Source organism: Sturnira hondurensis, unplaced genomic scaffold, assembly GCF_014824575.4.
Source record: "Sturnira hondurensis isolate 20B ecotype Veracruz unplaced genomic scaffold, ASM1482457v3 Scaffold0017254, whole genome shotgun sequence".
In the NCBI taxonomy this organism is placed as follows: Eukaryota; Metazoa; Chordata; class Mammalia; order Chiroptera; family Phyllostomidae; genus Sturnira; species Sturnira hondurensis.
Genome location: NW_028089885.1, coordinates 1,020,601 through 1,046,722, shown reverse-complemented (window position 1 = coordinate 1,046,722; position 26,122 = coordinate 1,020,601). Strand labels below are relative to the sequence as shown.

At 53.5% G+C, this 26,122-nt stretch overlaps 1 protein-coding gene across 2 annotated transcripts; it reads left to right on the top strand.

Annotated features, from left to right (window-relative positions):
- Positions 1-74: 74 nt before the first annotated feature.
- SMPD4 (sphingomyelin phosphodiesterase 4) lies at positions 75-21,079 on the top strand. Of its 2 annotated transcripts, XM_037067476.1 has the most exons (20): positions 75-314; positions 2,765-2,848; positions 4,489-4,575; positions 5,471-5,613; positions 5,763-5,838; positions 6,129-6,237; positions 6,347-6,399; positions 6,909-7,060; positions 7,708-7,840; positions 9,821-9,892; positions 12,876-12,962; positions 15,643-15,788; positions 16,406-16,496; positions 16,797-16,897; positions 17,680-17,843; positions 18,336-18,541; positions 18,901-19,134; positions 19,375-19,506; positions 19,692-19,820; positions 19,925-21,079. In XM_037067476.1, the coding sequence occupies exons 2-20, from the start codon at positions 2,810-2,812 to the stop codon at positions 20,252-20,254; spliced, it is 2,484 nt and encodes an 827-aa protein (XP_036923371.1). In that variant the 5' UTR covers positions 75-314; positions 2,765-2,809; the 3' UTR covers positions 20,255-21,079. The 2 variants fall into 2 exon arrangements, with proteins under 2 accessions (XP_036923371.1, XP_036923372.1); XM_037067477.1 differs by lacking the exon at positions 12,876-12,962 and having other exon boundaries at positions 76-314.
- The last annotated feature ends 5,043 nt before the right edge of the window (positions 21,080-26,122 follow it).

Genomic DNA, 26,122 nt, shown 5'->3' with positions numbered 1-26,122 from the left:
CTGGTGGCACGTAATTAACAACCTCTCCTGATGCGCACGCGCGCTGCTCGGCGTGGACTCGGTGCACGAGCTCAAGAGTGAGGGGCGCAGAGGCATCGCACCCACCGCGCACTCATACAGAAATGAACCCATCAACCTAGGCCGCCTTCGCTTTACGCACGCGCCTTTTGAGATAGCCGGGCGAAGAGGTAGAGGCGCGTTTCCCGCCAGGCCAGGGGGCGTGTCGCCTCGCGCAGCTTGATGACGACACTCCAGCGCCGGATACCGAATAGTAGCCGGAGTCCGTGAGGTGAACGAAACTATGGACTCCACAGGTGAGTGTGGCCGGAACCGCGCGCAGGATGGTCCCACGTGCCGGCAGCCTTCCCGAACTGCCGCCGAGGCTGTCTCGGTTCCTCCGCGAGCCCCGGGTTCGGGCCGGCGGAGGAGCCGAGGGTCCGAGCTACGCCCTCCTGCCACCTTCCCGCGCGGCTCGCCCATGCCGTCCCGGTGGGTGCTCGGTTAACGTTCGTTGGACGAGTTGGGAGGAAGAACTTCGAGTTAAAGTTGAGCCTTGGACTCAACAAACCGTGTAGGAGCAAGAGCTAGGTGTGAGTCCCAGCCCGAGCCTTCCTCCCTGGGAGGCTCAATTTTTTTCAAGCCTCAGTTTCCCCAGTTGTGATAGCTTAGAGCAGCTAGGGGGAGTCCTTGACAGTAGCGTGATATGCTTGGCATGATCGGCAACGAGGGCTGCCGCCCCCGGAAGAATCCCCAGACAAGGTCCGAAGCAGCTCTTGCAGAAAGGGGTCGTTGAAGTGGTGGGATGAAGCATACGCTGGGTGCACAGTGCAGAAGGGGGTCATGGGGGGCGCCTGCCCGTGGCAGGGCCAGAGAACAGACACTGCCACCCTTGGAAAGACCCCTAGTTTGGCGCCTCTGGCCTCATTCCTTCAGGCCTTGCCTCTGCAAGCTCCCTCTGAGCAAGGAGGTGCTTTCACCTCATTTCTAAAGCTCTGCCTTTTGCAAACAGTTCAGGATTTTATGCCGCTTTGGTCATTTTGGAATAGCTCTGTTGGCCATTTGATTTAGGACTGAGGTGTTTTATTTGTTTTAAGTCTTTCTTAAAACTGAAACTGAGAGCTGGTTTAAGAGTTGAGCCCTGGCTGGTGTGGCTCAGTGGATTGCATGCTGGCCTGAGAACCCAAGGGTCGTCGATTCCCAGTGAGGACACACACCGGGGTTGTGGGCCAGGTCCCCAGCTGGGGGCGTTGGAGAGCCAACCAGCTGATGTATCTCTCACAGGTCAGTGTTTTTCTCCCTTTCTTTTTCCCTCCCTTCCCATCCCTCTAAAGGTAAATAAACAAACAAAGAGCTGAGAAAAACCTTGGAAGTCTTTGTGTTGCCAAGTGGCAGGTTGGCACTGTCAACCCCTCAACTGCCTACACAGCCCCCTTGCACCCAGCCACTGTCTACCCACGTTATGCTGTGACTTACCCCCTCAGTGCCCTTACTCAGGCTGTGGGCAGAGCTGTACCAGGAAAGCCATCAGTTAACCCATCACTGGAATGAGGCAGGCTTCCTCTCTATGCAGATCACATCCGGATTATTTCATTTCTTGACCTGAGTGAGCAGAGAAGTAGGAACCTGGAGAGCTACTCCTGACTCTGATGACCAGACCAAAGGCTTCTTTGGCAGGGCTTGTTCACCCCTCCCTTCGTTCTCACAGAGCACAGGCAATACAGAGGAGATTCACCCGCCCGTCTCTGTGAGAGATGCGTGGGGAGGTCTCTGTATTTGAATATTGGTTCTGCTGTTTACCAGCTTGGTAAGGGCAAAGGACTTGCCTTCTCTCAGCCTCCATTTCCTCATCTGTACTGACCTTGTAGGGTTTTTGTGTGGATGTATTTCTTCTTTTTTGGCATAATGAATTTAGCAGCTTAAAACTTCACCCCTTTAGCCCTGGCTGGTGTAGCTCAGTGGATGGAGTGTGGGCCTGCAAACCAAAGGATCCTGGTTCGATTCCCAGTCAGGGCACATGCCTGGGTTGCAGGCCAGTTCCCAGCAGGGGGCGCATGAGAGGCAACCCTACATTGATATTTCTCTCCCTCTCTCCTTCCCTTCCCCTCTAAAGATAAATAAAATCTTTAAAAAACTTCACCCCTTTATTATCTCTTAAAGGGGTAAAGTTTTAAGCTGCTAAATTCATTAGGGTCTCACAAGGCCGAAATCAAGGTATTGGCTGGCTTCACTCTTACCTGGATGCCATGGAGAAGTAGCTCCTTCCGGATGTGTTCAGGTTGCTGTCAGAGTTCTTTGGAGGCGCAGAACTAAGGGCCCTGTTTCCGTGCTGGCTGTCAACCAGAACTGCTCTGTGTTTTATTTTGTGGTCCACTAACCTGACCCTTTAATTGTGTCTACGAAGTCCTTCACAGCAATACTTAGATGAATGTTTAATTGAATAACCAGGGACGGGCACTCGAAGGGCTACCTAAGAATTCTGCCAAACACCAAGAATTAAGTGAGAAATATATTAAGAACCCTTAGAACCTGGCCTGACACGTAGCAAGTGCTATACAGGCATGACCCCACGTTCCCAAGGGTTCACCACCTTGGAGTTGGCTCTGAAGCTGGCTGCTGTGGACCTCGTGAGAACAGCGTGTCTATGATGTGTGGGGCGTGGCAGTGCAGCATGTGCTGAGTTACACATGTTTTCCTGGGCATTGCGAAGCGATGCAGTATTCTGTGGTTTGGCAGGTGTTGAGGTTCCATCCTTGCTTTTCTACAGTGGTTTCCTAAGACGGCCATTTTCAACTCTCCCTGGGAGGCTGCTATGGCGTTCCCTCACCTGCAACAGCCCAGCTTCCTGCTGGTGAGTATCAAATGCCCGCGTGAGTGCCCGTGCAATGGTAGTTCCAAGCTGGGGGACTTGAGAGTTCTTTCCACTGCCTTAAACTCCGCAGTGGTTGATTGGGGAACGTGTGATGGAAATAGCACTGCACTCGGGGTTGAAATCCTTAGGCTGCCTCTGCCAGACCTTGGGTTTATTCACCTGCTGAGCCCTGGTTTTCTCATCTGCAAGGCAAGTTGATTCAAATGCCATTGTCCCCTGCTTCTTGGGGTATGAGGAGGAGCAGCAACTCAAAAGGATGTACATTTGAATTTTTGAGTATTGTAAATTCTTACACAAAAAAGTAATAATTATAACTGTCATCAGTGTCCTCTGGCTGGTGTAGCTCAGTGGATTGAGCGCGGGCCTGCGAACCAGAGGATTGCGGTTCGATTCCCAGTCAGGGCACGTGCCTGGGTTGCAGGCCAGTTCCCAGCAGGGGACTCAGGAGAGGCAACTATACATCGATGTTTCTCTCCCTCTATCCTTCTCTTCCCCTCTAAACATAAGTAAATAAAATCTAAAAAAAAATTTTTTTTAAATAATAAAAATAACTGTCATCAGTGAAAGGCAGTGGGACACTGCTGTGTTGGGGGCGACCAGGCCTGCACTGTAAATATTAAACATGACATGGAGAAGTCGAGCGTGAGGCAAATGTCAGTGGTGAAAGTTTCAGATATCAGTTCCCAGAAGATACTTCACATAAACGTTTCTTTGGAAGGACATTCTTCCACAGCGAACTCACTAGGGTTGACAGAGCCAACCACGGCCTCTACAGCCCAGGTCTTCTGCTCTGACTGGGACCCCATGGACTCCACCCTCGTCTGGAGGCGGACAAGGCCTTAGATAATAACCCTGGGCAAAGCCCTCTTTGTTGAAACTTGGGCACTTCCTCTCGATCTTCATTTGTGCAGCGGCTTCTTTTCTTGGTGTAGTCGGGGTACGCACACCCCATGCCCACAAGTAGATTCCTTCGGCCTGTGCCTGAATGCCTTCTGCTCTTCCCGTCACCTTCGTGATTAGTACCAGCACCTGGCTGGAGCCGTCTGCGGTTTTGAATCTGCCTGTTTCTTCAGGTTGTGAAGGTTCAGTAGGTTCATAAGGATAGTTTGGTGAAGGGCTTAAATGGCAACAAAAGACACCCTCATTTCACTGGACATTCTTCCTGACGATCACAGTATGGAAGTGGGTGGGCAGTCACACAGGGAATTTCCATTTTGTGCACACACACCTGGTGGATGCTGTGGTCTGTGAGGGGAACCCTGTTCCCAGGGGCCTCTCTAGGGTGCGGGGCTGACCCCCTGCTTATGGGTCAGGCAGCAGTCGGTTTTATTTTGATAATGTGCAGCTCTTTGAGGTAACCGGCAATGCCTAACAGAGGGTGCTGAGAAGCAGGCCTGACAGTTGCTGGTCTAGAGAGCATGGGACCTCTCTTCTAGTAGCATCCTTTAGGTCACTGACATGTGCATGACCTGATGTATGAGGTATTAGGGAATCAGGCCAGTGCTGTGTATCTCATTCCAGCCTGCCATTTGGGCTTCTGTTTTGGCTCCAGCCAGAGTATCATCAAGAGCTTCCAAATGAACATGTTAATGATTTTTTTTTTTTTCGGTTTCTTCTAGGCTAGCCTCAAAGCTGACTCTATAAATAAACCTTTTGCACAACGGTGCCAGGACTTGGTTAAAGTCATCGAGGATTTTCCAGCAAAGGTACAGCTCTGCTAGCATCTCTTTGGGGCATGTCTCATGGCATGTCTCTCACTGTCCTGAAAATGTTGTTGCGGACCCTGGTTCCTGCCCCTGAGCACTGCGCCGCACGAGGCCTGACCGGGCCCCGTGACTATGACGTTTGTGGATACATTTAGATGTGTGACTATGTAGACCCATGGTTTTTGGTTATAGATGCTTCTGTCCTACATGGGGTGCTTGGCAATGTCCAGGGACATTTCTGGTTGTTACATGGGGTTGGTGCTAATGGCATTGAGTGGTAGAGGCCAGGCGTGCTGGTGAAGCATCCCATAATGCACAGCACAGCCGCCACAACAAAGAAGTGTTCAGCCGAAAATGTCAACAGTGCCAAAGTTGATAAACCCTGATGTGAACACTGAAAGTGTGTATTTGCATCACATGCAGAAATGTCCAGTAGTAAGTGGGGTAAGTTCAAGAAGCCAGCCTGAGAAGGGGTTACTGCCAAATAAATGATGGTAAGTCTCGGTTTCAAGGGCTCACTTTGAGAAAGAATGTTGCCGCCTTTTATAGTAAAGCTCTCTTCAGATCAGAAGTTTTTGACATTTTTGAGGAACTTTAAAGATGCTGACTTGTGTAACTGGCCCAGATAGAAAGCAGCACTGCTCCGTGTCTCATGGGGCCGCAGTGACGGAGTCCACGGCCTGTGTCAGCGCAGCTGTGCCAGGTTCCTGCGGGTGCCGCGCTGGTCCGTGGGCCTTTGAACTGGGGAGTGACATCCCCAGAGGTCAGATCCAGCTGGGAAGTGGGCAGCACATGGTTGTGGCGCAGGGCTGGAGCTGGCACACTGCCCAGCAGTGGGCTAGTGGGCACTGTCCGCAGCGAGCCCGCCCAAAGCCCTACTTGCTCACTGTTTCAGGAGCTGCACGCCATCTTCCCGTGGCTGGTAGAGAGCATTTTCGGCAGCCTGGATGGCGTTCTCCTCGGCTGGAACCTCCGCTGCTTGCAGGGACGCGTGAGCCCCGTAGAGTACAGTCTTGTGATGGAATTTCTAGACCCTGGGTAGGTAGGTTTGTCGCCTGAGGAACTGTATGTGTCCTCTGTCGATCTCATTTTTAAATCACTGTACTTTTTAAAGTTAAGAAACCAATTGAGGCAACGTGTTTTGTGGTTCATTTGCCCTGTTCTTGTTGGTTTAATTTCATGTTCAGTGGCCCAATGATGAAGTTGGTTTATAAACTTCAAGCTGAAGACTATAAGTTTGATTTTCCTGTCTCCTACCTGCCCGTAAGTAAGCAGTGGGGTTGAGACCTGTGCTTGGGGCAGAGAGCCCTGGCCAGTTGCTGCAGGGGTGGTGGGTGGGCAGGGGCCCTTGTTGTTTGCCGCTCTTTATGGGGATGATGTGAAAGATTCTAAGTAAAGACTCTTTTGCTCAGGTGCTATGCAGAGCATAGTACTGTTCCCACAGACAGGTTCCATGGGCTGGCTGCCTCCTCGGCGGCTTTGCCAAAGAGCTGCGCCGTGTGTGGGGCACCGAGCAGGAGCCTGCCTGCGAGCCTGCCTCCCCCTCCCCACAGGGCCCCGTGAAGGCATCCATCCAGGAGCGTGTGCTCCCTGACAGCCCTCTGTACCACAATAAGGTCCAGTTCCCTGCCGCCGGGGGCCTCGGCCTGAACCTGGCCCTCAGTATCCTTTGCTAGCCCCATGGGCAGGGAGGCCGGGGTGGCCAGCACAGTGCAGGGGTGGGGGGGGTGGCCCAGCGACTCTGCCGTTTGGCCCCTGATGCTGCCTTCAGATCCGTTCGAGTATTACATGTTCTTTTTCGCTTTGAGCCTCATCACTCAAAAGGTATAGAACTCCTCTCGGCAGTGCTTTTCTGGAGACCCTGTGAGGGGTGAGGCCTGTGGCCCCGGGCTTTTGTTTTCACGTATCAGGGGGAGCTGGGGACGTGGCCTGGGAGCCGGCTGCCAGCCTTGCTCTGCCTTCTGTCTCTCCTCTCCCCTCCCTGCCTCCTTTCTCTGGGTCCTCCTTTCCTTCTTCTTCCAGCCTTCGTCCTTCGGGTCATCCTCATGTAGGGGAACAGTTGGGTGGGCAGACTTAACTGGTGACATGTGGCGACCTAGGCACCTCGAGTGGCGGTTGGGGTTCCCTCAGGAGGTGCCCGCCGGATGTTGGGGCAGGGTGGGACTGTGGGTTTCGTCAGGCTGTCTGGTGGGAGCTTTTCTCCTGGCACCACCCTCATTGCTCATGGCTGGCTGCAGGCACAGCCCACACCCCAGGGCCTTCGTGTGACTGCGGGGGTCTGCAGCCTGGGCGGCTGCCCAGAACCACACGCTGACTTGAGTTTTGTTTCCCAGCCGCTCCCTGGGGCCCTCCATGTCCGTACTTCAGACTGCGCCTATTTCATCCTGGTGGACCGGTACCTGTCGTGGTTCCTGCCCACGGAAGGCAGCGTGCTCCCCCCGCTCTCCTCCAGCCCAGGGGGACCCAGTCCTTCCCCAGCTCCCAGGTAGGCTCTCCGGCTACCTGGCTCTTCTGCAAGGGAGTGGCCTGGTCAGTAGGCATTGCTCATGGGACAGTGGTGCCACTCTTTGTCCAGGGAGCCCTGCTTTTTTTATGCCTGAGATTCTCCAACCACAGCTGCCATAGCACGGACCACAGGGCAGGGGTGAGGAGGGGGTCTGTGTTTTCGCTTTCAGTGGCCATTCCTGGTCATTGGTCAGGCCCTGTGGCTGCAGGGCTCTGCTGTTGGGACGGGCTGTGTTCTGCCCACCCCACGCGCAGCAGCCAAGCCCTGCACAGAGGTGGTGAGAGGGCGGCAGGTGGTAGGTGATAGGTGGTAGGTGACACGAAGCTGCAAGCTGGTTGAAGGTGCCTGATGACTGCAGTTAGCACTGGTGTTAGCAACCCTTGGCCAGATCTGTCATTAATATGATGCTTGCCAAGTTGTGGTTTTTTCATTTTCATCACTTCGGTGTTTATTAGGGACTCTCTTGTTCCCATTATTTATTTGTCCATATCAGCACGGACTGGGGGGTCATTGTGTGATTCAGCAGGTTGCACTTGTTACTGTGGTCGTTGATTTTGATGTCCTGGTTGCCCCTGGTCGTGCCAGTGGGAGTCCCTAACAAGGGCCTGTTTCTGTGTCTCCCTCAGGACACCAGCCATGCCTTTCGCCTCTTATGGCCTCCACCACACCAGTCTCCTAAAGCGACACATCTCTCATCAGACATCTGTGAACGCAGACCCTGCCTCCCATGAGATCTGGAGGTCAGAAACTCTGTTGCAGGTGAGAACCGAGGCGGCTCCTCTCTGCTTTCCTTTCAGATAAACTGCTCAGCCACCTTCCATCCCAGGGGGGCAGAGACTTGAAGACCCCTGTGACATTTAGAACATGGACGGGAAGAAACTCGCCCACCTGTCTAACCTGTGTCTCACTGGCAGTGTTTATCATCCCAGGAGGCCCGGTCCACCCAGATTTGTTTGGTTTTTCTCGTGGTGGTGTACTCACTGCGCAGTCTTACGGTTGCCAGTGGGTCTTTGTGAATGCTTTCCCCACCCCACCCCACCACACTGGCCCACTCCCATGTGCTTCGTGGCATTTTCTGTGGTCATTGTCCTGTGGATATTAAGTGTTGCCCCGGCAACATTTTTGTGATACTGAATAGAGAGTTCCTTTGAGGCCTTCACCTTGGTCAGCAGGCAGCCCCCAGCCCTTCTGTGTCCCGGGTCCACCTGGGAGGTGGCAGTGCCCCTTGTCTGCCCTGGTGCCGCTCCAGCTTCCCCTGCAGGCTTGGTCTGGTTCTCTCCCACCGCACAGCGCAGGCCACCTCCCAGGCCTGGTTTTCTCACCTTGGAGAGTGAGGTCTAGCTGGTTCTCATGCAGGATTCTGGGGCTGAGTTGGTAACAACAGACGTTGCTGGCAACGTGGAATGTGGATAAGATGGGATTCTGTCCCTCCCACCTTGTGTATAACTCTTGGCATGTGGGTTGCTGTGTTGTTAGAGGCTCCTATATTCTTGCCACAGCTGGGAGGTGGGACGGCTGGAATCCATCTTCCCTGTTCACCAAGGAGCCTGGTGCTTCAGATGGCGCCGGATAATGTGGGCTGTGGGCTCTGCTGGCCCCAGGGGGATGGCGGGTGACCATGGCATGAGCTTACAGGACAGCACTGGAGGGGTCTGTCCTAGACTGAAATGCTAGTGCTTTTTTCTAAGTTACATAAAATACACATAACAAAATTTGTCATCTTAACTGTTGTTAAGGGTCAGGGGTAGTGATGTCCAGAAGGTGTCCAGCCATGTATTGTGAAAAACAGAGACATTTATTGAAGAAGAGAAAAAATACAAGAAATACTGTACATAGGACAATGACACCTCAGTTCCCTTCAAAGTGTAGGTGCCTTGGGACCTCGCACAGTTCTCCCGGTGTCCCTTCTGCTGTTCAAAACACAAATCCTTTGTTGGAGTCACCATCAGCTGCCCTGTCGTATTTCCCCGAATCTCGTCGGTGGACCAAGATCTCATCCACAGTGGCTGCATCATTTTACATTCCACCAGCGGTGCGTGGGGAGCCACTTACTCCCCTCCGGTGCTCATCATTTCCTCTTTTTTTGTTACAACCACCCTAGTGGATATGAGGTGGTATTTCATTGCAATTTTTATTTGTGTTACTGTAATGATTAGTGGTATTGAGTATCTTCTCATGTCCTGTTGTTTATTTTTGGAGAAATGTCTAAGTCCTTTGCCCATTTTTGAATTGGGTTTTGTGTTTTTGGGTGTGTGTTTTGTTTTGTTTTTGTTTTTTTTGTCATTGAACATTGAGTTTTAGGCATTCTCTATATATTTGGGGCATTAATCCCTTATCAGATACATGAATTACAAATATTTTCCCCCACTCTGTGGCTTGCCTTTTTACTCTCAATAATATTTTTTGATGCACAAAAGTTTTTCATTTTCATGAAATCTAGTTTGCCTGTTTTTCCTTTATTGCCTGTGCTTTTGAAGTTTCTTAACCATTGCCAAATGCAATGTCATGAAGGTTTCTCCCGTACTTTCTTCTAAGAGTTTTGTAAGTTTAGCTCTCACATCTAGGTCTTAGGTCCATTTTGAGTTAATCTTTTTTGTGGTATTAGGAAAAGGTCCAACTTCGTTCATTTGCATGTGGACACCCTGCTTTTTTCAGCAGCTTTGTGGAAAAGACTGTCCTTTTCCCGATTGGTCTTGACACTCTCGCAAATTCATTTGACCAGCTGATGCTCTTTTGCAGGTTTTTGTTGAAATGTGGCTTCATCATTATTCCTTGGAGATGTATCAAAAAATGCAGTCCCCTCATGCCAAGGTATGTCACCACAGTTTTTCTTTCCACCTCCTGCTCTGGTCCTTGTGTCTCTGGTCAGCCTGCTACTTCTTGTCCTTGATATCAGTTAGTCGATGGTGGGAAACAAGCCTGCCACCAGCCCCACTGAGATGCTGCACAGCAGGTGCATTGTGTTTTGTGGTGGGCTCCCACCTGAGGGCTGGAGGCCTGTCCTCTCCGGGGCCCTTCCTGAGAGCGGAAGCAGATGAGGTGGTGGTGCTTGCACTGTGGAGGCAGGGGAGCCCCTGTGCTCCTGGGAGTCGGGTCTGAGTCCCCCTCTGCCATTTCCCTCTACCATCATAGTGCCTCTTCCTGCTGAGGGGGCGCCCAGCAGACACCCACTACCCGGGTTCTCCGCCTCCTCGGCATCCGCAGGCTTTTTTGGTGGTTGAGGCCTGACGCCCTCCTGCACGTGGCCTCGCCTATTTCCTCTCCTCTCCTCGCCTCTCCCCCTCTTTGGCTGGGCCGCACACTTGTGTGCAGAGGCGTGGAGGTGGTCAAGACCCTGGCAGCCTCCCGGGGTTGCTGTCCGTGGGGCCCATGGCCCACTGGCCCATCCGGAACAGAACAGTTCTGCTCGGTTAGTAAGATGGGCACTTGGGTTCGTGCTCTGAGAGACTGCAGTGTGTGACTCCTTAGACTTTGCTTTTTCATTACTGCCAGACAAAGCCCTCACAAGCTTCCTTAAGAATTAGGACATAGGGTTTGTTTAAAAATGGGAAATGGCTCTCTGTAACTTTCCCTCTGTGATCCTGGAAGAAGTGGCGGTTCTGTTCCTGCTGCGGAGTCTCAGCAGCCAGGTCCGTGTCCCCAGTGCTCTCCGTGGAGGGGGCTGGGGTGCAGCCCTCCCATTACTGCCCTTCTAAAGTGCAGGGTGCCCCGAATCTCCTTCTCTGGTGTCACACAGGAGGCAGAGGAGAACAGGGGGCTCTGTTCCGGGCTGGGCCTCTCACGTCACAACACTCTTGCGCTGTCCTTCCTGCTTCCAGAGCGGACTCTGCATGTTCCTGGCTTCCTCGCGGGATCCTGGGAGGCTCGCTTACCCTGTGCATGTGGCTTGGGCTTGCAGAGGCCACTTCACTGCATTGCTTTCCTGATCTGCTCGTTCTTTGGTCTTCTGAGCCAGTGGGAACGATGCTCACTTTCCCTTTTAGCAGATGTGTGAGGCAGAAAGGCCTTTCTGGGCTGTCACGTGAGGATTCTGAGTCCACACGGGGAAGGGGCAGTAGCCTGTTCCTGCTGGGACGGGGGGGCCTTCCCCTTCTCCCCACATTTGCTTCCTCTTGGTCAGACCACGGGGTGGGTGAAAGCTGCTCAGAATGGTTGGGAGCAGGCGGTGGGGAGGGCAACAGTCATTCCCACCAGGCACCCAGGGAGGTTTAGCCCTTGGACTCCTACTGAAGTAGAAGAACAAAACCTGAAACAACGATGCGTCAGAAGCTGGGCAAGACCGCTGTGGAGGTCTGCTCCATCTAAGGCTTCTTGTTATCATCCACACTGCAGTGCCCACACTGCACTGCGCCGCACCGCATGGAAATCCTGGCAAATGCTGGTTTTAGGGAAGCTGGAAGCGTAGCTCCTGAAGCCCTCAGTGCATCCATGGCTGGGCTGAGTGCAGAGATGCATGCTTGCTCCTTGGAGGCCTGGCCTCCATTACACCCAGCTTGCTGAGTGGCGCTTCTGGAAGAGTAGTAAGGATGGCTACAGCCCTGCAGGCTGGTGTGGGGCTGCCCTGTGTCCCCACAGGCTAGGACAGGGACCCGATAGGAAAACTGTGCCCTGAATCCTCACTGAGAACTGCAGCTGAGCCCAAGGTCTGGCCCAGAGGAAGGTTATGAATGGCCAACACCCCCTTGCTGTGCTCCTTCCCACCCCTGCTCCGCGTGTCTCTGGCTGTGCCTGTCTCCTTGGAGTCCAGCACACTCACTCTGCCCTCTCCTGTGTGGGGCGTGCTGCTCAGGCACGGCCCTTGCAGGGCAGGGTGTGTGCTGGGGCTGCCTCTGGACTGTGCTTGGCTGGCAGAGGGCTGCTTTCTCGGGGAGGCAGGGCAGAAGGTCCAAGAGTGGGCCCGACAGCATGCTTGCTCAGCTGTCATTCGTGTGTCTCGGGTTCAGGGTTCTAGCTGCCTCTGGGAATGTGTGACCATGGCCAGATTCTTGCCATCGGGACCGATGAAAGTCTCCATGTATCTGGAGGCTGGGGGCTCCTGGTGAGGTAGAGGCTGGTCTTCCCAGAATTAGAGCCAAGGAGTGTTTGCGCCTCCTTTAACCGTATCCAGAATGTCCAGTGTAGAGGGCATTTGGCAAGGCCTGGAGGGCTGAACCTATGCTCACCTCCGTGCCGCCTTTTGGAACCAGCCACCGTCAGGAGAGAACAGTGATTAGATCTTAGACACATGGGAAGTGTGCTGGTAGATTTCTCCCCGGGGCAAGGAAGTCCAGTAAATTACATATTTTTGTGTTCTCGGCAGGAAAGCCTCCTTCTAGAACTGGCTCCTAAAACAGTTTCTTTCCTGAGCCTCAGGCCTTCAGGGTCTTGATGGTTGGCAGTGTATCCCAGCGAGGCACCTGGGCCCCTGGCCAGCTGCAGCATGCATGCACAGTGCCAGCAGGGTCGGGGGAGAGCAGGAGCCTCTGGAAGGAAACTGAGTCAGGCCAGAGAGCTGGAAGGGCCCTCAGGCCCCAGTGACATGGAGGCCATCAGGCCTCCCAGTGACTGAAAGGGTCTGTCCACCCCTCTGCCTGGCAGGTACTGCTGAGAGGGGCTTGGTCTGGGTTGCTGAGAGGGTGGTCTCACTGGCCTGAGGTTGGTGGGCCGTGATTATTAGGATTGTCACTGACATGCTTTTGTTTTTTGTTTTTTTCTCCTTACTTCTGGGCTCTCACTTTTTTTTTCTTTCCCCACCACTCTCCCCTTTCCCTTCCCTTCCTCCACCCTGTCTGGCTTCTGTGTTTTATTGTCTCAGCTGGAGGTTCTGCACTACCGACTCAGTGTCTCCAGCGCCTTTCACAGCCCTGCCCAACCCAGCCTCCAGGCCCTCCACGCCTACCAAGTACTGGCTGCTCTTGATCTGTTCCGTTTCACCCCTGCCCTGTGGTGTAAGCCACAGAGCTCATATCAGTGCAGTGGTAAAGCAAGGGCATGGCTGGGAGCCTGCTGGGGCTGCTATAGAGACCTGGTTCACACAGAGCAGGGTCCTGGGGCTTGGGGGGGGGAGCCTGGCCCTTCAGCCTGGCACGGCCTCCAGGTTTATGGAGTAGCCAGGGTTTGGGATGTACAGCCATGTGGCAGGGAGTGGGGCACATGATCCCTGCTGGCTATGGTGTCATCAGATCTGCCTGGCCAAGCCTCAAGGCGGCTGAGGTATCACAAGTTCTCGGGTGCTGTGGGGGCTCCGTGCTTGGCGCTGATTCAAGGGAGCGAATATCTGTGCCTGTGCGTGGCCCCACTCACCCTGCAGTGCAAGCCTGGTACTGAGGAAGTGACCGAGCACACAGGGCCCAGGGGCTGTGGGCAGGGCCCCTGCTGCCCTGAACCTCTGTGTGAGGCAGAGGAGCAGGAAAACTCTTGGCTTGGCCCTCTCGCTTGGAGATGCGGTCGGTTCCCGAACAAGTAGGCCTGGCTTTCTGCAAGCTTATAGACTCGTGGAATCCTCCACAGGTGGACAAGAGTGAGCTATGACCTCATGGAGATTGTGGTCTGCTTAGGCAGAAATGAACAGTGTGACAGATTTGTGGTCAGCCCTGTAGGGTGTTACCTCATAGTTCACTTATGTATGAGATGAGCCTGGAAGGCTAGGCAGAAACAGCCGGATGGTGTATTTGGAGCCAGGCTCCCAGCCAGGAGCCTAGCTATTTCACACCACATTGAATTTGAACTCAAGGTAAAAAATCTTGTTTTGCTGGGATAGAATAGTCAGCGTGTAGCACATATCAGGGTTTCTGCTCAGAAGCAGCAGCAGCTGCAGTGAGAAGGGAAGAGAATGTTCCAGAAGGTTTAGCATGGACCAGCTGAACACAGGAGTGGGTGCTGCTCCAGCCTCTGTTGGGAGAATCTCACTCAGCCAAGGGAAGGATCCCTGGAGAAAAGTCCGGCTGCATTCGCTCCACAGCGGGGGCCGGGGGCCCTGGAATGGGCTTTGGGAGAGTCTCCTTAAAAGGTGGAGGAGGCCACCTGCAGCTGTAGCCAGAGTCCCGTGGGGCTTTGGCTCAGGAGGGTGTGGAGTTGGAGGGAAAGACTGACCTGACAAACCTAGAGGGGAGGTAGCTGAGGGGGTTATGGTGTGGTTGCTGGGGGCCTGTGGTGGGGAGCCTGCCTCTCCAGAAGTGGCAAGGAGCATGGGTAGAGATGGAGCAGGGGTCCCAGTTCCCCTGTGCGTGTCCACAGAAGGATCAGGAATGAGGAAGGCGAGGGCACTCAGCTGGGAGTTACGGCCTGGAATTGATGCCCTTCTAATCTTTTTTAGTCCTCACTGAGGATATGTGTATTGATTTGAGAGAGAGAGAAACTGACTGGCCACCTCCCATATGCAACTCAGCTGCGGGGATTGAATCTGCAATCTAGATACGTGATTGGGAATGGAACCTGCAACCCTCTGGTATATGGGGCAACGCTCCAACCAATTGAGCCACCCCGACAGGCCCCAATCTTTTATTATTAAGTAATAAACTCATTGCATGAAAACTTAAAGATGCAGGTAAGCAGTAGTATCATCTGTAGATGTAGGGACCTGCAGGGCGTGTCACCTTGGCCTATGGCAGCATTTCCACGGCAGGGAGAGCTGTGTAGACAGTGCTGGGAGCAGAGCCCAGCAGGCTGGCTTCCTGAGCCCCTAGGGGCCCGTGTCACTGGGTGTGCCAGGAGGCAGGGCCTGCACCAGCCTCAGCACCACTCTGCGTTGGGATGAGGCTGCCAGACCTCTTCCAGCGAGTTTGTTGAGGCCCTAGAGGGCTGGGGGTGAGTGTGGGGGGAGGAGCATGTCCATCTGGATAGTCAGAGCGTTTGGGGTGGGGGCAGTGGGTCCTGCCTTCCCATGTGTCCTCTGTCACTAGGGAGGCTCCACCCTGCACTCCGCCCCTGAACAGCTGACAAACAGGCTTTTCTCTCGGGTCTGGTTCTCAAAGATACTATGAGGACTCTGAACCAAGCGTTTGGCTCACAAGATGGCGGGTGCTCTGGCCTTTGGGGTTGTGCTGACTCCAGGTTCATTGGCAAGGGGAGGGCCATGTCCTGGACGGGGAGCAGCAGGAGGAACTGGGGAGTGAGTGCTTCACCTGGAAAAGGGAAGCTGTGGGCCACAGCGAGCTGTCTGCACATACCTGGGAGGCAGGGGAATACCCTGAGTCCAGATCCCAGGTAGGATGTTGGTCTGCCCCCGCGCTGCTCCTCATCCTCTGGCTGGCCAGGAGGTGAGGACCCCTGACGACCCGATGGACAGCCCAGACAAGGCACCCATGGGGGCTTCAGATGAGGGGTTTGAAGTCCGCAGGGAAGTACTGGGCCAGCTTGTCTGCTTCAGCAGCTGTCCAGGCACACTGCAGGCTTTGCCACCCTTAGCCAGTCTCGGACCCTGTGGCGCCAGGGTCATCAGCGGGTGGCAGGCTGGGTGGGGCCCCAGATGGTCCTGCTTCCAGCTTGGAGAGCAGAGATGGGCCCTGGTGGGACATGGTCAGACGTGGGGGTTCTAGCTCAGAAGGATCTGGGTTCTGACACCATGCCCCTCTCTGCCTTAGGAGTCGTTTACGCCCACCGAGGAGCATGTGCTGGTGGTGCGCCTGCTGGTCAAGCACCTGCACGCCTTCTCCAACAGCCTGAAGCCCGAGCAGGTCTCGCCCTCCACCCACTCCCATGCCACTAGCCCCCTGGAGGAGTTCAAACGGTAGGTATGGGGCTGCACGCCAGGCTGCTGTGCTTCTGCCTGCCTCTGTGTCCCCCACACATGTGTTGCCCAGTGACCTCTGCCCAGGGCGTGTGGGCCAGGTGAGCAGAGGTGTGTGAGGCCTCTGCAGGGTGGGTCAGGTGGGCAGTCACTGTGTCCCCTCCTGGCTCTGTCTCCTCACCTCCACCCTGGCCTCAGAGGTGGGTGGGGGCACGCAGCTGCTTCTCTGGCTTTTGTGGCCTTTCCCTCCAGGCCAGCCCTCTGATGGAAAGAGCCATGCCAGCGAGGGAAAGGCCCTGTCTTGTCCCTCTTGTCCCTTCCAATTGGCAGGCAAAACTAATGGGCCGGGGAGACCTTCACAGCAGGGCGGATCAGTTGCCACAGGAGGCTCAGTTCTGTGGAGCCCGTCCCCCTTGTCAGGCAGGGAAAGGGCTGGGGCTGTGAGCCAAGCCGACAAATACAGGAGCCGCACTGTATGGCCACCTGCATGCAGTGTGTCCTCGGGACGTTCCCTAACCTCTGAACCGCAGTTTCTTCCTCAGAAGAAGGGGCTAAAAATATGAAGTCTCGCTCCCAGGGGGTGGGAGCCGCTGAGGTGCCCACTTCCTCTCCTGCAGGGCTGCCATCCCGAGGTTTGTCCAGCAGAAGCTCTACCTTTTCCTGCAGCACTGCTTCGGCCACTGGCCCCTGGATGCGTCGTTCAGAGCTGTGAGTGTGGGTCCTGTCGCGCCTCACTGAGCTGTGCCTGGCCCTGCTTCTGAAGGGCTACTGAGAGGGTTAAACATTCCAGAGGGGCACTGAGTCCCTCCAGTGCCCTCTGAGGGGAGTGCAGGCAGAAGCCAGAACCTGGCGCCCGTGCCCCCCCCCCCCCCCGCCTACCCCAGCAGAGCTAAATCCCACAGCTGGAAACGTGCTTCTGTTCCCATGAGCTGCCTCCTGAGCCAGATGGCCCAGGGATCTTCCCCAAGCCTGTCCCCCACAGCCCATGTGTGTGCACACATCTCACAGGTCCTGGAGATGTGGTTAAGCTACCTGCAGCCCTGGAGGTACGCGCCTGACAAGCAGTCTCAGAGCCCTGATGGCCAGGCCCGCTGCGTGTTGGAGAGATGGTGAGCCTGGCACCCTGCCCTCCCCAGGGCAGCTGCTCCGGGGGCCTCCTGGGGCTCTCCTCCGAGGTCCTGCACAGTGGGGGCCCCGGCTGCCCCTCCTTGATTCTGCTGTGTCTTGCCTGGGCCCTGGGGTTGGTTTCCATGGAAATAGCAGGCCACCTGCTTCCCCTCTCTCGCCTTACCATTATTGTCTCCCTCCAATGTATGTTCATGCTCACCCCAAACCTCCCTCAGCAGCTCTTTTTTTTTTTTTTAAGATTTTATTTATTTTTAGAGGGGAAGGGAAGGAGAGAGGGAGAGAAATATCAATGTATGGTTGCCTCTCGTGCATCCCCTGCCGGAAAATGGGAACTGGCCTGCAACCCAGGCATGTGCCCTGACTGGGAATCAAACTGCGATCGTGTGGTTTGCAGGCCCGTGCTCAGTCCACTGAGCTATACCAGCCAGGGCTGTCAGCAGCTCTTTTACAACAGCCACTGCACATCCCTGACATCTCCCAGCCAGCCCCGTCGGCATCTGCGATTGCCACCTCCTGTGCATCCCTTGGCTGCCCTGACGGCCTTGGTCCTCTCAGAAAGAACCTCATTCTGGGGAGAATCCTTTGTCCTCAGGGGGCTTAGGTCTTGCCAGTCTCTGCCCTGCCATCTCCTCTGCCACCCCCAGACTCCCCCAGCCTCCATTCTTGATACTTCATGAGGTTATGACTGGGGAAAGGGGGCAAGGCCACATGGTCCTTGCCCCCAGTGGGAGATCTGGCCCCTGACTAGCGTCCTGGTCCTCAGGGCACCCTTTGTGCAGGAAAACCTGCTGATGTACACCAAGCTCTTTGTGGGCTTCCTGAGCCGTGCACTGCGCACCGACCTGGTCAGCCCCAAGAACGCACTTATGGTGTTCCGAGTGGCCAAGGTCTTTGCCCAGCCCAACCTGGCTGAGATGATCCAGAAAGGTAAGCCCTTAGCCTTTGGAAGCTGCACTTAGAGAGGGAATCCCAGACCCTAGATGTGCCTCGCGGCTTGTAAGGGGGCCTGGCGAGGAGTGGCATAGGGAGTCCTGGTGCCCAGTGGCAGGGTGGAGGTCTGAGCCTGGCCGAACCCCATCGTCCCTGTAGCTCAGCACCCTGGGCTAGAGTCTGGTGTGCCCAGCAGGATGGGGGCAGATCTCTGAGCTGTCTCACTGGTGACGCATGGCAGTCTCGGTCCCAGTCCTACTTTCATCGAAGCCAGCTTTGTTGAGAATTAACTCCCTGTGCTCTCTCTCGGCAAGTGTTGGCCTTCCACTTGGGACCCGCAGGGGCTCTGGGAGCATCAGGACCTGGGCCCTTTCACTGCATGGTCCCTGCTGTTCGGAAACCTCAGGAGGCACTTAGGGAGCTGGCCAGTGGTAACTGGATATTTTGTGTCCTTGGAATCCAAAGCCAGACCTGCGTTCTGCCTTCCAGGTGAGCAGCTGTTCCTGGAGCCCGAGCCCGTCATCCCCCACCGCCAGCACCGGCTCTTCACCGCTCCCACGTTCTCTGGCAGCTTCCTGTCGTCTTGGCCACCAGCTGTCACCGACACCTCCTTCAAGGTGAAGAGCCACGTCTACAGCCTGGAAGGCCAGGACTGCAAGTACACCCCGATGTTTGGGCCAGAGGTCCGGACGCTGGTGAGTGGGTCTGGGCTGCACCAGCCACAGGCCGTCCTGACCCTCTGGGACAGCGAGCCGGAAAGGGTGTGCGCAAGCTGGGGAAAGGAGGACGGTTAGGCGTTGAGTGCACACTTCCTCTGCCCCCCCTCTTTTTTTTGTTCAGTGAAGTCTAGCTGATCTCTGATAATCGAGGCAGTGTTTGTTGGAAATTCCCCACATTTAGAATATGCATCTTAGTTTTTTAAACTCTTCATTATGTGGAGGGCACCCCTCCTGGCCCTTGGCAGGCTCCCCCAGGACGGCCTGCTGGTCTGTTGGTGGCCCGGTGTCATGGAGTGACCCCATCAGAGCTTGCTGACCTCCCCTCTGCCCCGCAGGTGTTACGCCTGGCTCAGCTCATCACGCAGGCCAAGCAGACAGCCAAGTCCATCTCCGACCAGTGTGGGGAGAGCACAGCCGGTCGCCCCTTTCTGTCATGGCTGGGCTTCTACCTCTCGGACACAAACAGCTCCTACCCAGCCAATGACCTGGACGATGTGGGGCAGGACAGTGTCCGCAAGACAGACGAGTACCTGGAAAAGGCCCTGGAGTACCTGTGCCAGATGTTCCGAGTATGAGCCGCGGGGCCGTCACCTCCCCGGGTTGGGTCCTATGGCCATCACCCCACTGCTCAGCCACGGACCAGAGCCCAGCATGGGTTCTGCCATAAAGGGGTCAATGTGGGAGACGCTGGCCTGTGCCCGCAGCGTTATGTCTGGGTCCCATCGTTGTCACTGCCAGGGGCCCAGTGGGTTGAAGACAGTTTCCTCCTTTCACCTGCAAACTGAGAGCCGGTGGTTTCTCTCCGACAGCTCAGTGAGGCCCAGCTCACCCAGCTCACTCTCGCCTTGGGGACGACTCAGGATGAGAATGGAAAGAAGCAGCTCCCGGACTGCATCGTGGGTGAGGACGGACTCCTCCTCACACCCCTGGGTCGGTACCAGGTAAGGCCCGCACCCCCAAGGGGCTGGCCCTCCGGCTCACTCCAGGCAGCACGGCTGGTGGTCTCACCGGCCCGTTCCCACCCCCCACGAGCAGAGGTGACTGCTGAGTTGTTTGCAAAGGTGTTTCCTGGATGGCTCCTGTGGCCCCGGTCTCACCTGGGGCTCACCTTGCCTGCTGCTTCTAGATCATCAACGGGCTGCGAAAGTTTGACATCGAATACCAGGGGGACTCAGAGCTACAGCCTATCCGGAGCTATGAGATTGCCAGCCTGGTCCGCTTCCTCTTCCGGCTGTCCTCTGCCATCAACCACAGGGTGAGTGTGGGTGGAGGGCTGCATCCTTTGCTCTGGGCCCCCAAAAGGGTGGAAAGTGTGGCCCCTGCCTACTGCCCACTTTCCTGTGCCTCTGTCTGCTCTAGTTTGCAGGACAGATGGCAGCCCTGTGCTCCCGGGCGGACTTCCTCGGCAGCTTCTGTAGATACCACCTCATGGAGCCTGGGCTGGCTAGCAGGCACCTGCTGAGCCCCGTGGGGCAGGGGCGCACGGCCCATCGTGCCCGGGGCCCCAGGCTCAGCCTGCGCTTCCTGGGCAGCTACCGAACGCTGCTGTCGCTGCTGCTGGCCTTCTTTGTGGCCTCTCTGTTCTGCATCGGGCCCCTGCCCTGCGCTCTGCTCCTCGTGCTGGGCTACTTCCTCTACGCCGCGGCCATGACACTGCTGATGGAGCAGGGCAGGCCGCACCAGCTCTGACCACGAGCCACCCTCTGTCCCCACATGGCCCTTCCTGTGTTCCCAGGAGGCCACCTCAGAGCCTGAGCCCGGTCATCCTCACACTTCTAGGGGCCACTTTGCTGTGGCCTCCGAAGCTTTGGGAAGAGATCCTGGAAGAGAAGGGTGTGCAGGCCACCCTCGGCCCAGAAGGGCGCTGTCCAGGGCCCCCTGAGCTGTGCGGCACGGGAGCAGTCCTTGGCCCAGCCGCTGGGCCTTCCTCCTTCCCACAGAGGCCCCACAGTGAGATGGCTTTCAAGGCCTTTCTCTTTGTTAACCGCGTCGGGATTTAGCCATGTGAAACCAGCCAGTCAGTTCTTCCCGAGGGCTCTTGAGGTGGACAGTGTGACGTGAGTCTCCCCTCCCTGGGTGACACCAGACAGTAGCTCAGCCTCTGGCTCCAGAGAGGAATCAAAGACCTGAAAAGAGATTGCTGAGGAAATTAAATGACAGTTCTCTGACTCTGAATTTTAAAACTAAGTTTTGCCACCACACTTGGCAAAGCAAGGTCAGTCTGAGTTCTAGCAGTTTGAAGCCTGGGCCACACAGTTCAGGTTCTGAGGAGAGGAGATTCTCGAGGAGAACTGGGGGTGGGGAGGAGGCAGCGCTTCACCCCAGTGTCCCGCGGGCCCCACGTCAGCCAGCACTTGCCTCAGTGGTGGCCGTGGCCCCGCCTGGCCCGGTAGGGCTCCCCCCTGCCGGCATAGGGCGACCTCCAGGTTCGTTCTGCCAGCCTCTGGTCTACAACCAAAGATGATCAAAAGCTTTGTTTGTCTCTTCAATAAAATCAAAGAGAACCTTTTGAAAGCACTTCAGTATTCAAATAACAACCACCCGTGGGCTGCCAGAAACGCCCCCGGGGCTTGTGCCTTTTGTCGCACAGATGGCACACCGGAGAGGGTTGCCACCGAGGCCACCCCGACTGAGCCATGTCTTTGGTGCATGTGCTGCTGCTGGTGGTGGCTCTTACGTTTCCAAACCAGCAGTTAGACTGTGTGTTCCAATGTAAACTGGTGTTGGGTGGCCTGTGACCAAAAACCCCATCAGGCTTGTACCTGACTGTGGGTCTGAAGACACCCATCCTCAACCCTGAGTCAGTGCCTGGGCTCAGGCCACTGGGTGTCCTGCCGTGCCTCACCCCGGGGTCAGGGGTTCACTGGGAGCAGCAGCAGACAGGCAGGTGCAGGGAAGTGGCCGTGATGGAGACTGGGCCCCAGAGGTTTGGGGATGCAGACCAAGTGGGCCTCCGCCAGCTCAGCCCCCGAGATCAGTCTGAGCTGGGAGGACTTTGCCTTCTATTCCTCAGCGGGTCGGAGTCAGCTTTAATGTGGGACAAAACTAGTGATCTTGGAACCTGGGCTGCACTTTCTGTGGCGCTGGGAAGCTCAGAGGGTCACACTGCCGCTGGGAACCGAACTGGCCGCTGTCATCAGACTCGGGTGGAGAGATGAGAAGTGAACACTGCCAGGTGGTGGCCAGAGTGAGAGATTGGTGGCGCCATTTCGCCCCCACATCCCCTTGGCTTCCCCTGACAGAATTCCACCCCTGCCCACATTTCTCTCCCCCCCCCTTTTTTTTATCCTCACCCAAGGAAATGTTTTCTTACTGATTTTAGAGAATCATCAAGTGGTTGTCTCCCCTATGTGCCCCAACCAGGGATCAAACCCACAGTCTTCTGATAGATGGATGGGATGATGCTCCAACCAACTGAACCCTCCAGCCAGGACTCTTGTCTCTTTTTCCTTCTGAAACATTCACCAACACCCCACTCTATTCAAAATATACATTCGTCAGCCATGAATAGCCACCTACTATGTGCACCTTCAGCTATGCTGGGAACAGAGCAGGCAGGGCCACCCCAGCTCTGGGACCTCCTGGTGCAGAACCAGGAAGAATGGGGAGGGCAAGAAAGGGAGGGCCTGGGTTCAGGAGGTCAGGGGCCTGGGAGCTGGCGTGGAGGAAGCAGATGGTGCACAAGCAGGATGGCTAAATAAATATGTGTTACTATAATGTACATTTCTGTATATTATGGTTATATAAATTATATATAAACAAGTTATAAGTTTTATTATTATTTATGCATTTATTATGTACTTATTTTTCCTGGTTGCCTTAAACTGGATTTGCAGTTATGACGCATCCAAGGCCTCTTTCAAACAGCACTGCTGCTTCGTGGGAGCTCCGGTAACTTGTGATGGAGGGTCCCCAGGTCTTCCCTCTCCGTGTAACGTTGCTGTGGCTCATTTCACTTATCCATGGGCTGTAATGGCTAACGCCAAATGCTTTCTTGCTGTTAGTATTTTGAACAAACTGTTATCTGTTCTATTAATACGAGAAAGAAAATATTTTACTTTTGTTTACATGAAGAACAGTGTTCTTCAGGTAAAAACAAGTTCCGACTTATATAACTTTTCTTCTTTCTGAATAACATTTCTTGCAAAGCAGGAAATGTTACGAACTTGGGACAACTACTTGTGACAAAGTCCCTCAATTTTTATTTGTTTAAGAACACACTGTCTTTCACTTTTGAAAGAAAATTTAGGTGGCTAAACAGTACTGTACATTGGTGGGGTTTTTTCCTTGCAGTGCTATGAATATTTACCTTCCCTCTTACTGCTTGCATGGTTTCCAAGCTGTCCAATATAATTTTATCTTTGCTCCTTTATAGGTTTTCTTTTCCCTCTTGTTTCTTTCAACATTTTCTTTTTAATTTTCTGCAGTTTGAATATGATATGCCTAGAACTAGGATTCTTTGGAATTTATCCTGCTTGGTGTTCCCTGAGCTTCCTGGATATATGATTTGTTGTCTCTCATTAATTTTGTGAAATTACCAATTATTATTGCTTGAAATATTTTCTGTCTTCCTTGCTCTCTTCTGATATTTTCATTATGCATATGTTTCCTCTTTTGTTAGTCCCATAGGTCTTGGGTATTCTGTTCTCTTGCATTCATTTTCCTCTTTGCATTTCTGTTTTGGAAGTTTCTATTTACGTATCTTGAAGCTTACTGATTCTGTCCTTGGCCATGTCCAATCTACTGATGAAATCATCAAGAACATTCTTGCCCTGGCTGGTGTAGCTCAGTGGATTGAGCGCGGGCCTGGGAACCAAACAACTGCAGCTTGATTCCCAGTCAGGGCACAGGCCTGGGTTGTGGGCCAGGTCCTCAGTGGGTGCCATGTGAGAGGCAACCACACACTGATGTTTCTTTCCCTCTCTTTCTCCTTCCCTTCCCCTCTCTCTAAAAATAATAAAATACTTTAAAAAAATTTTTAATAAATAACAATATTTTAAAAAAGAAAGCGGAACATGATGTACTGGATAGAAGGAACTGAGGTAAATAGGTTTTTGGTGTGGAGTTGTTAATCTGAGTGGGGCTTAGTTCATGTTCACTGCTTGCTAAAGTCATGGGTGTCAGAAGCACAGTGTTCTCTTACACCTTTTTTTTTGTCTTCCCTGTTATCTTTGGGTTTTACTATTAGCTTATTTTTAAACTAAGGCTGAGAGGAGATTCACTGTGTTTTCCTTTTTTAATACAGAACCCCTGTTGACGTGGTGGAGAGAGGGAAGGTAGGGTAGGCTGGATTTGGGTATTTCCCTTCCTCCAAGTGAGTTTGGCTCTGCCAGATTCCCAGTCAGTTTAGCTCCTAGGGTGTCTTTGGGTGGGGAGGACAGCGGAGGCCTGGTAAAGAACAGAATGTCGTGTGCATATTTCAGAATGGCTACTCCCCTCTCCTTGTGCTGGGACCACAAGGAGATTTGTCTCCATTCTTCCCCGTGAGAACATGATAGAGCTCCTGGAAGCTAAACTCCCAAAAGTGTGAGGACCTCGTAAGACTGGGCCCTCCCCTTGGGTTTTTGGACTCCCGCAGTGAGCCGCCCCAGCAATTCACCAACACAGTCTGGGTTTTCCCGCTGGCTCCTGGGAGGTCTGGCTCCAGTGAGCTGTGGCTCTGTCCGGCTGTCTCTCCAGTTGTGGGGCAGTCGTTTGCCCTGTGACCTCAGTCCTCTGATGGATCTGAGAGTTACTGATTGTCGGTTTGTTCAGCTTTTTTCTTTTTGTGTTGATGGGAGTGACAACTTCAAAGTTCCTTACATGCCAGACCAAGAAACCAGAAGTCCAGATATGTCTTTAGTTCTAGGATATCCTTTAAAAAAACCCTGACTGTTGAGGCTCAGTTGGCTGGTCATTGTCCTGCAAAGCAAAAGGTCACTGGTTCAATTCCTGGTTAGGGCACATGCCTGGGTTTCAGGTTCAGTCCCTGAGAATCAACTGACTGATGTTTCTCTCCCTCTCTTTCTCCCTTCCCCTCAATAAACCAACCAACCAAACAAATAAATAAATAATTTAAAAATATGTATGCATACATATACTTTCCCTATTATTTTGAAAAATTCCCGGTGGTTTCAATCACTATAGCCATTTTTTTCTGTAGCTTTTTAGGATTTAAAATTTTTTAAATTTATTTTTAGAGGGGAAGAGAGGGAGACAAACATCAATGTGTGGTTACCTCTCACACGTCCCACACTGGGGGACCTGGCCTACACCCCAGGCACACACCCTGGCTGGCAGTCAAACCAACTATCCTTTGATTCACAGGCCTGCATTCAACCCACTGAGCCACACCGGCCACGGCAGCTTTTTATTTATTTTATTTTTTTATTTTTTTATTTTTTTTTTGGTGATGGCTACACAGCACTGTGCATTTATTTAATACCACTGAATCGCACACTTTAAATGGTTAAAATGGTAAACTTTATGTTATATATATTTTAACACAATGAAAAGATAATCATCTATTAAGTACACAATAAAGTATGAATGATGTTAATTTTTTAAAAATTTGCAAAATGTAAATATGTGGAGTTCTGTCCAGTGTGAATTCTCTGGCATTGAGGAAAGAGCAAAGGAAACGGTCCTGGATGCTGAAATAACAAGCCTAACAGTATTTTCTTTCCTTTTTTTAAAAAATATTTTATTTATTTATCTTTAGAGGGGAAGGGAAGGAGAGAGGAAGAGAAGCATCAATGTATGGTTGCCTTTCGTGCGTCCCCTGCTGGGAGTTGGCCTGCAGGGAACCAGCCTGCAACCCAGGCATGTGCCCTGACTGGGAATCGAACTGGGAATTGAACCGCGATCCTCTGGTTCGCAGGCCCGTGCTCAATCCACTGAGCTACACCAGCCAGGGCTAAGCTTTTTAAATATATTTGTTATAAAGCAGTTTTCTATTAATTCTATTATCTATAATTATTTGTCTTTCACTTGACTGAATCTGATTTTTTTTTCCTCTTGACTCAATTTCATTTGTCTGTTTCTCTGCATGTCTGGTGTTTTTCTTGTATTTCAGACATCGTGGATAATGTGCCATAGAAACCCTGGGTTCTGGTGTAATTCTCTGAAAAGTGTTGTTTTCCTCTCGTTGGAGCTGAATTACTGGAAGACCACCATGACCCTGCAGAGGCTTGGCTTTCAATTTTATCCGGGCAGATATACTTCGATTTTTCCCACAGTCTTGGTGCAAATCCTTATCTCTAGGACAGGGTCTTTATTCCCAAGCTAAGGCCCTTTTAGGGTTAAATGGAACACTAGGTGTTTACCAAGCCTTTCCTGGAGTTGACAGAAAATGAATCTTCTCAGTTCTAGGCCCTTTCAGCTTTGTCTTTTCCTGGGATCCTGGGGTTTTACCCACATGTGCGGTTCGTGCCAGCCATCTATTGGAAGGGAATTGTAGCTTCCCACTTCTCACCTGCGGAAGATCCGAACTACCCAGCATCACCCCCTCAATTATCAGCGGCAGCAAACTCATCCTCTGCCTCCTGGAGCCAATAAGACTATGACAGCCTCTTGAGG

Excerpts from the sequence above, each read along its gene's own strand:
- SMPD4 (XM_037067476.1), top strand. The coding sequence starts at position 2,810 with ATGGCGTTCCCTCACCTGCAACAGCCCAGCTTCCTGCTG. Across the intron at positions 5,614-5,762 it reads ATGGAATTTCTAGACCCTGG|TGGCCCAATGATGAAGTTGG; the intron begins GTAGGTAGGTTT and ends TTTCATGTTCAG. Across the intron at positions 7,061-7,707 it reads AGTCCTTCCCCAGCTCCCAG|GACACCAGCCATGCCTTTCG; the intron begins GTAGGCTCTCCG and ends TGTCTCCCTCAG.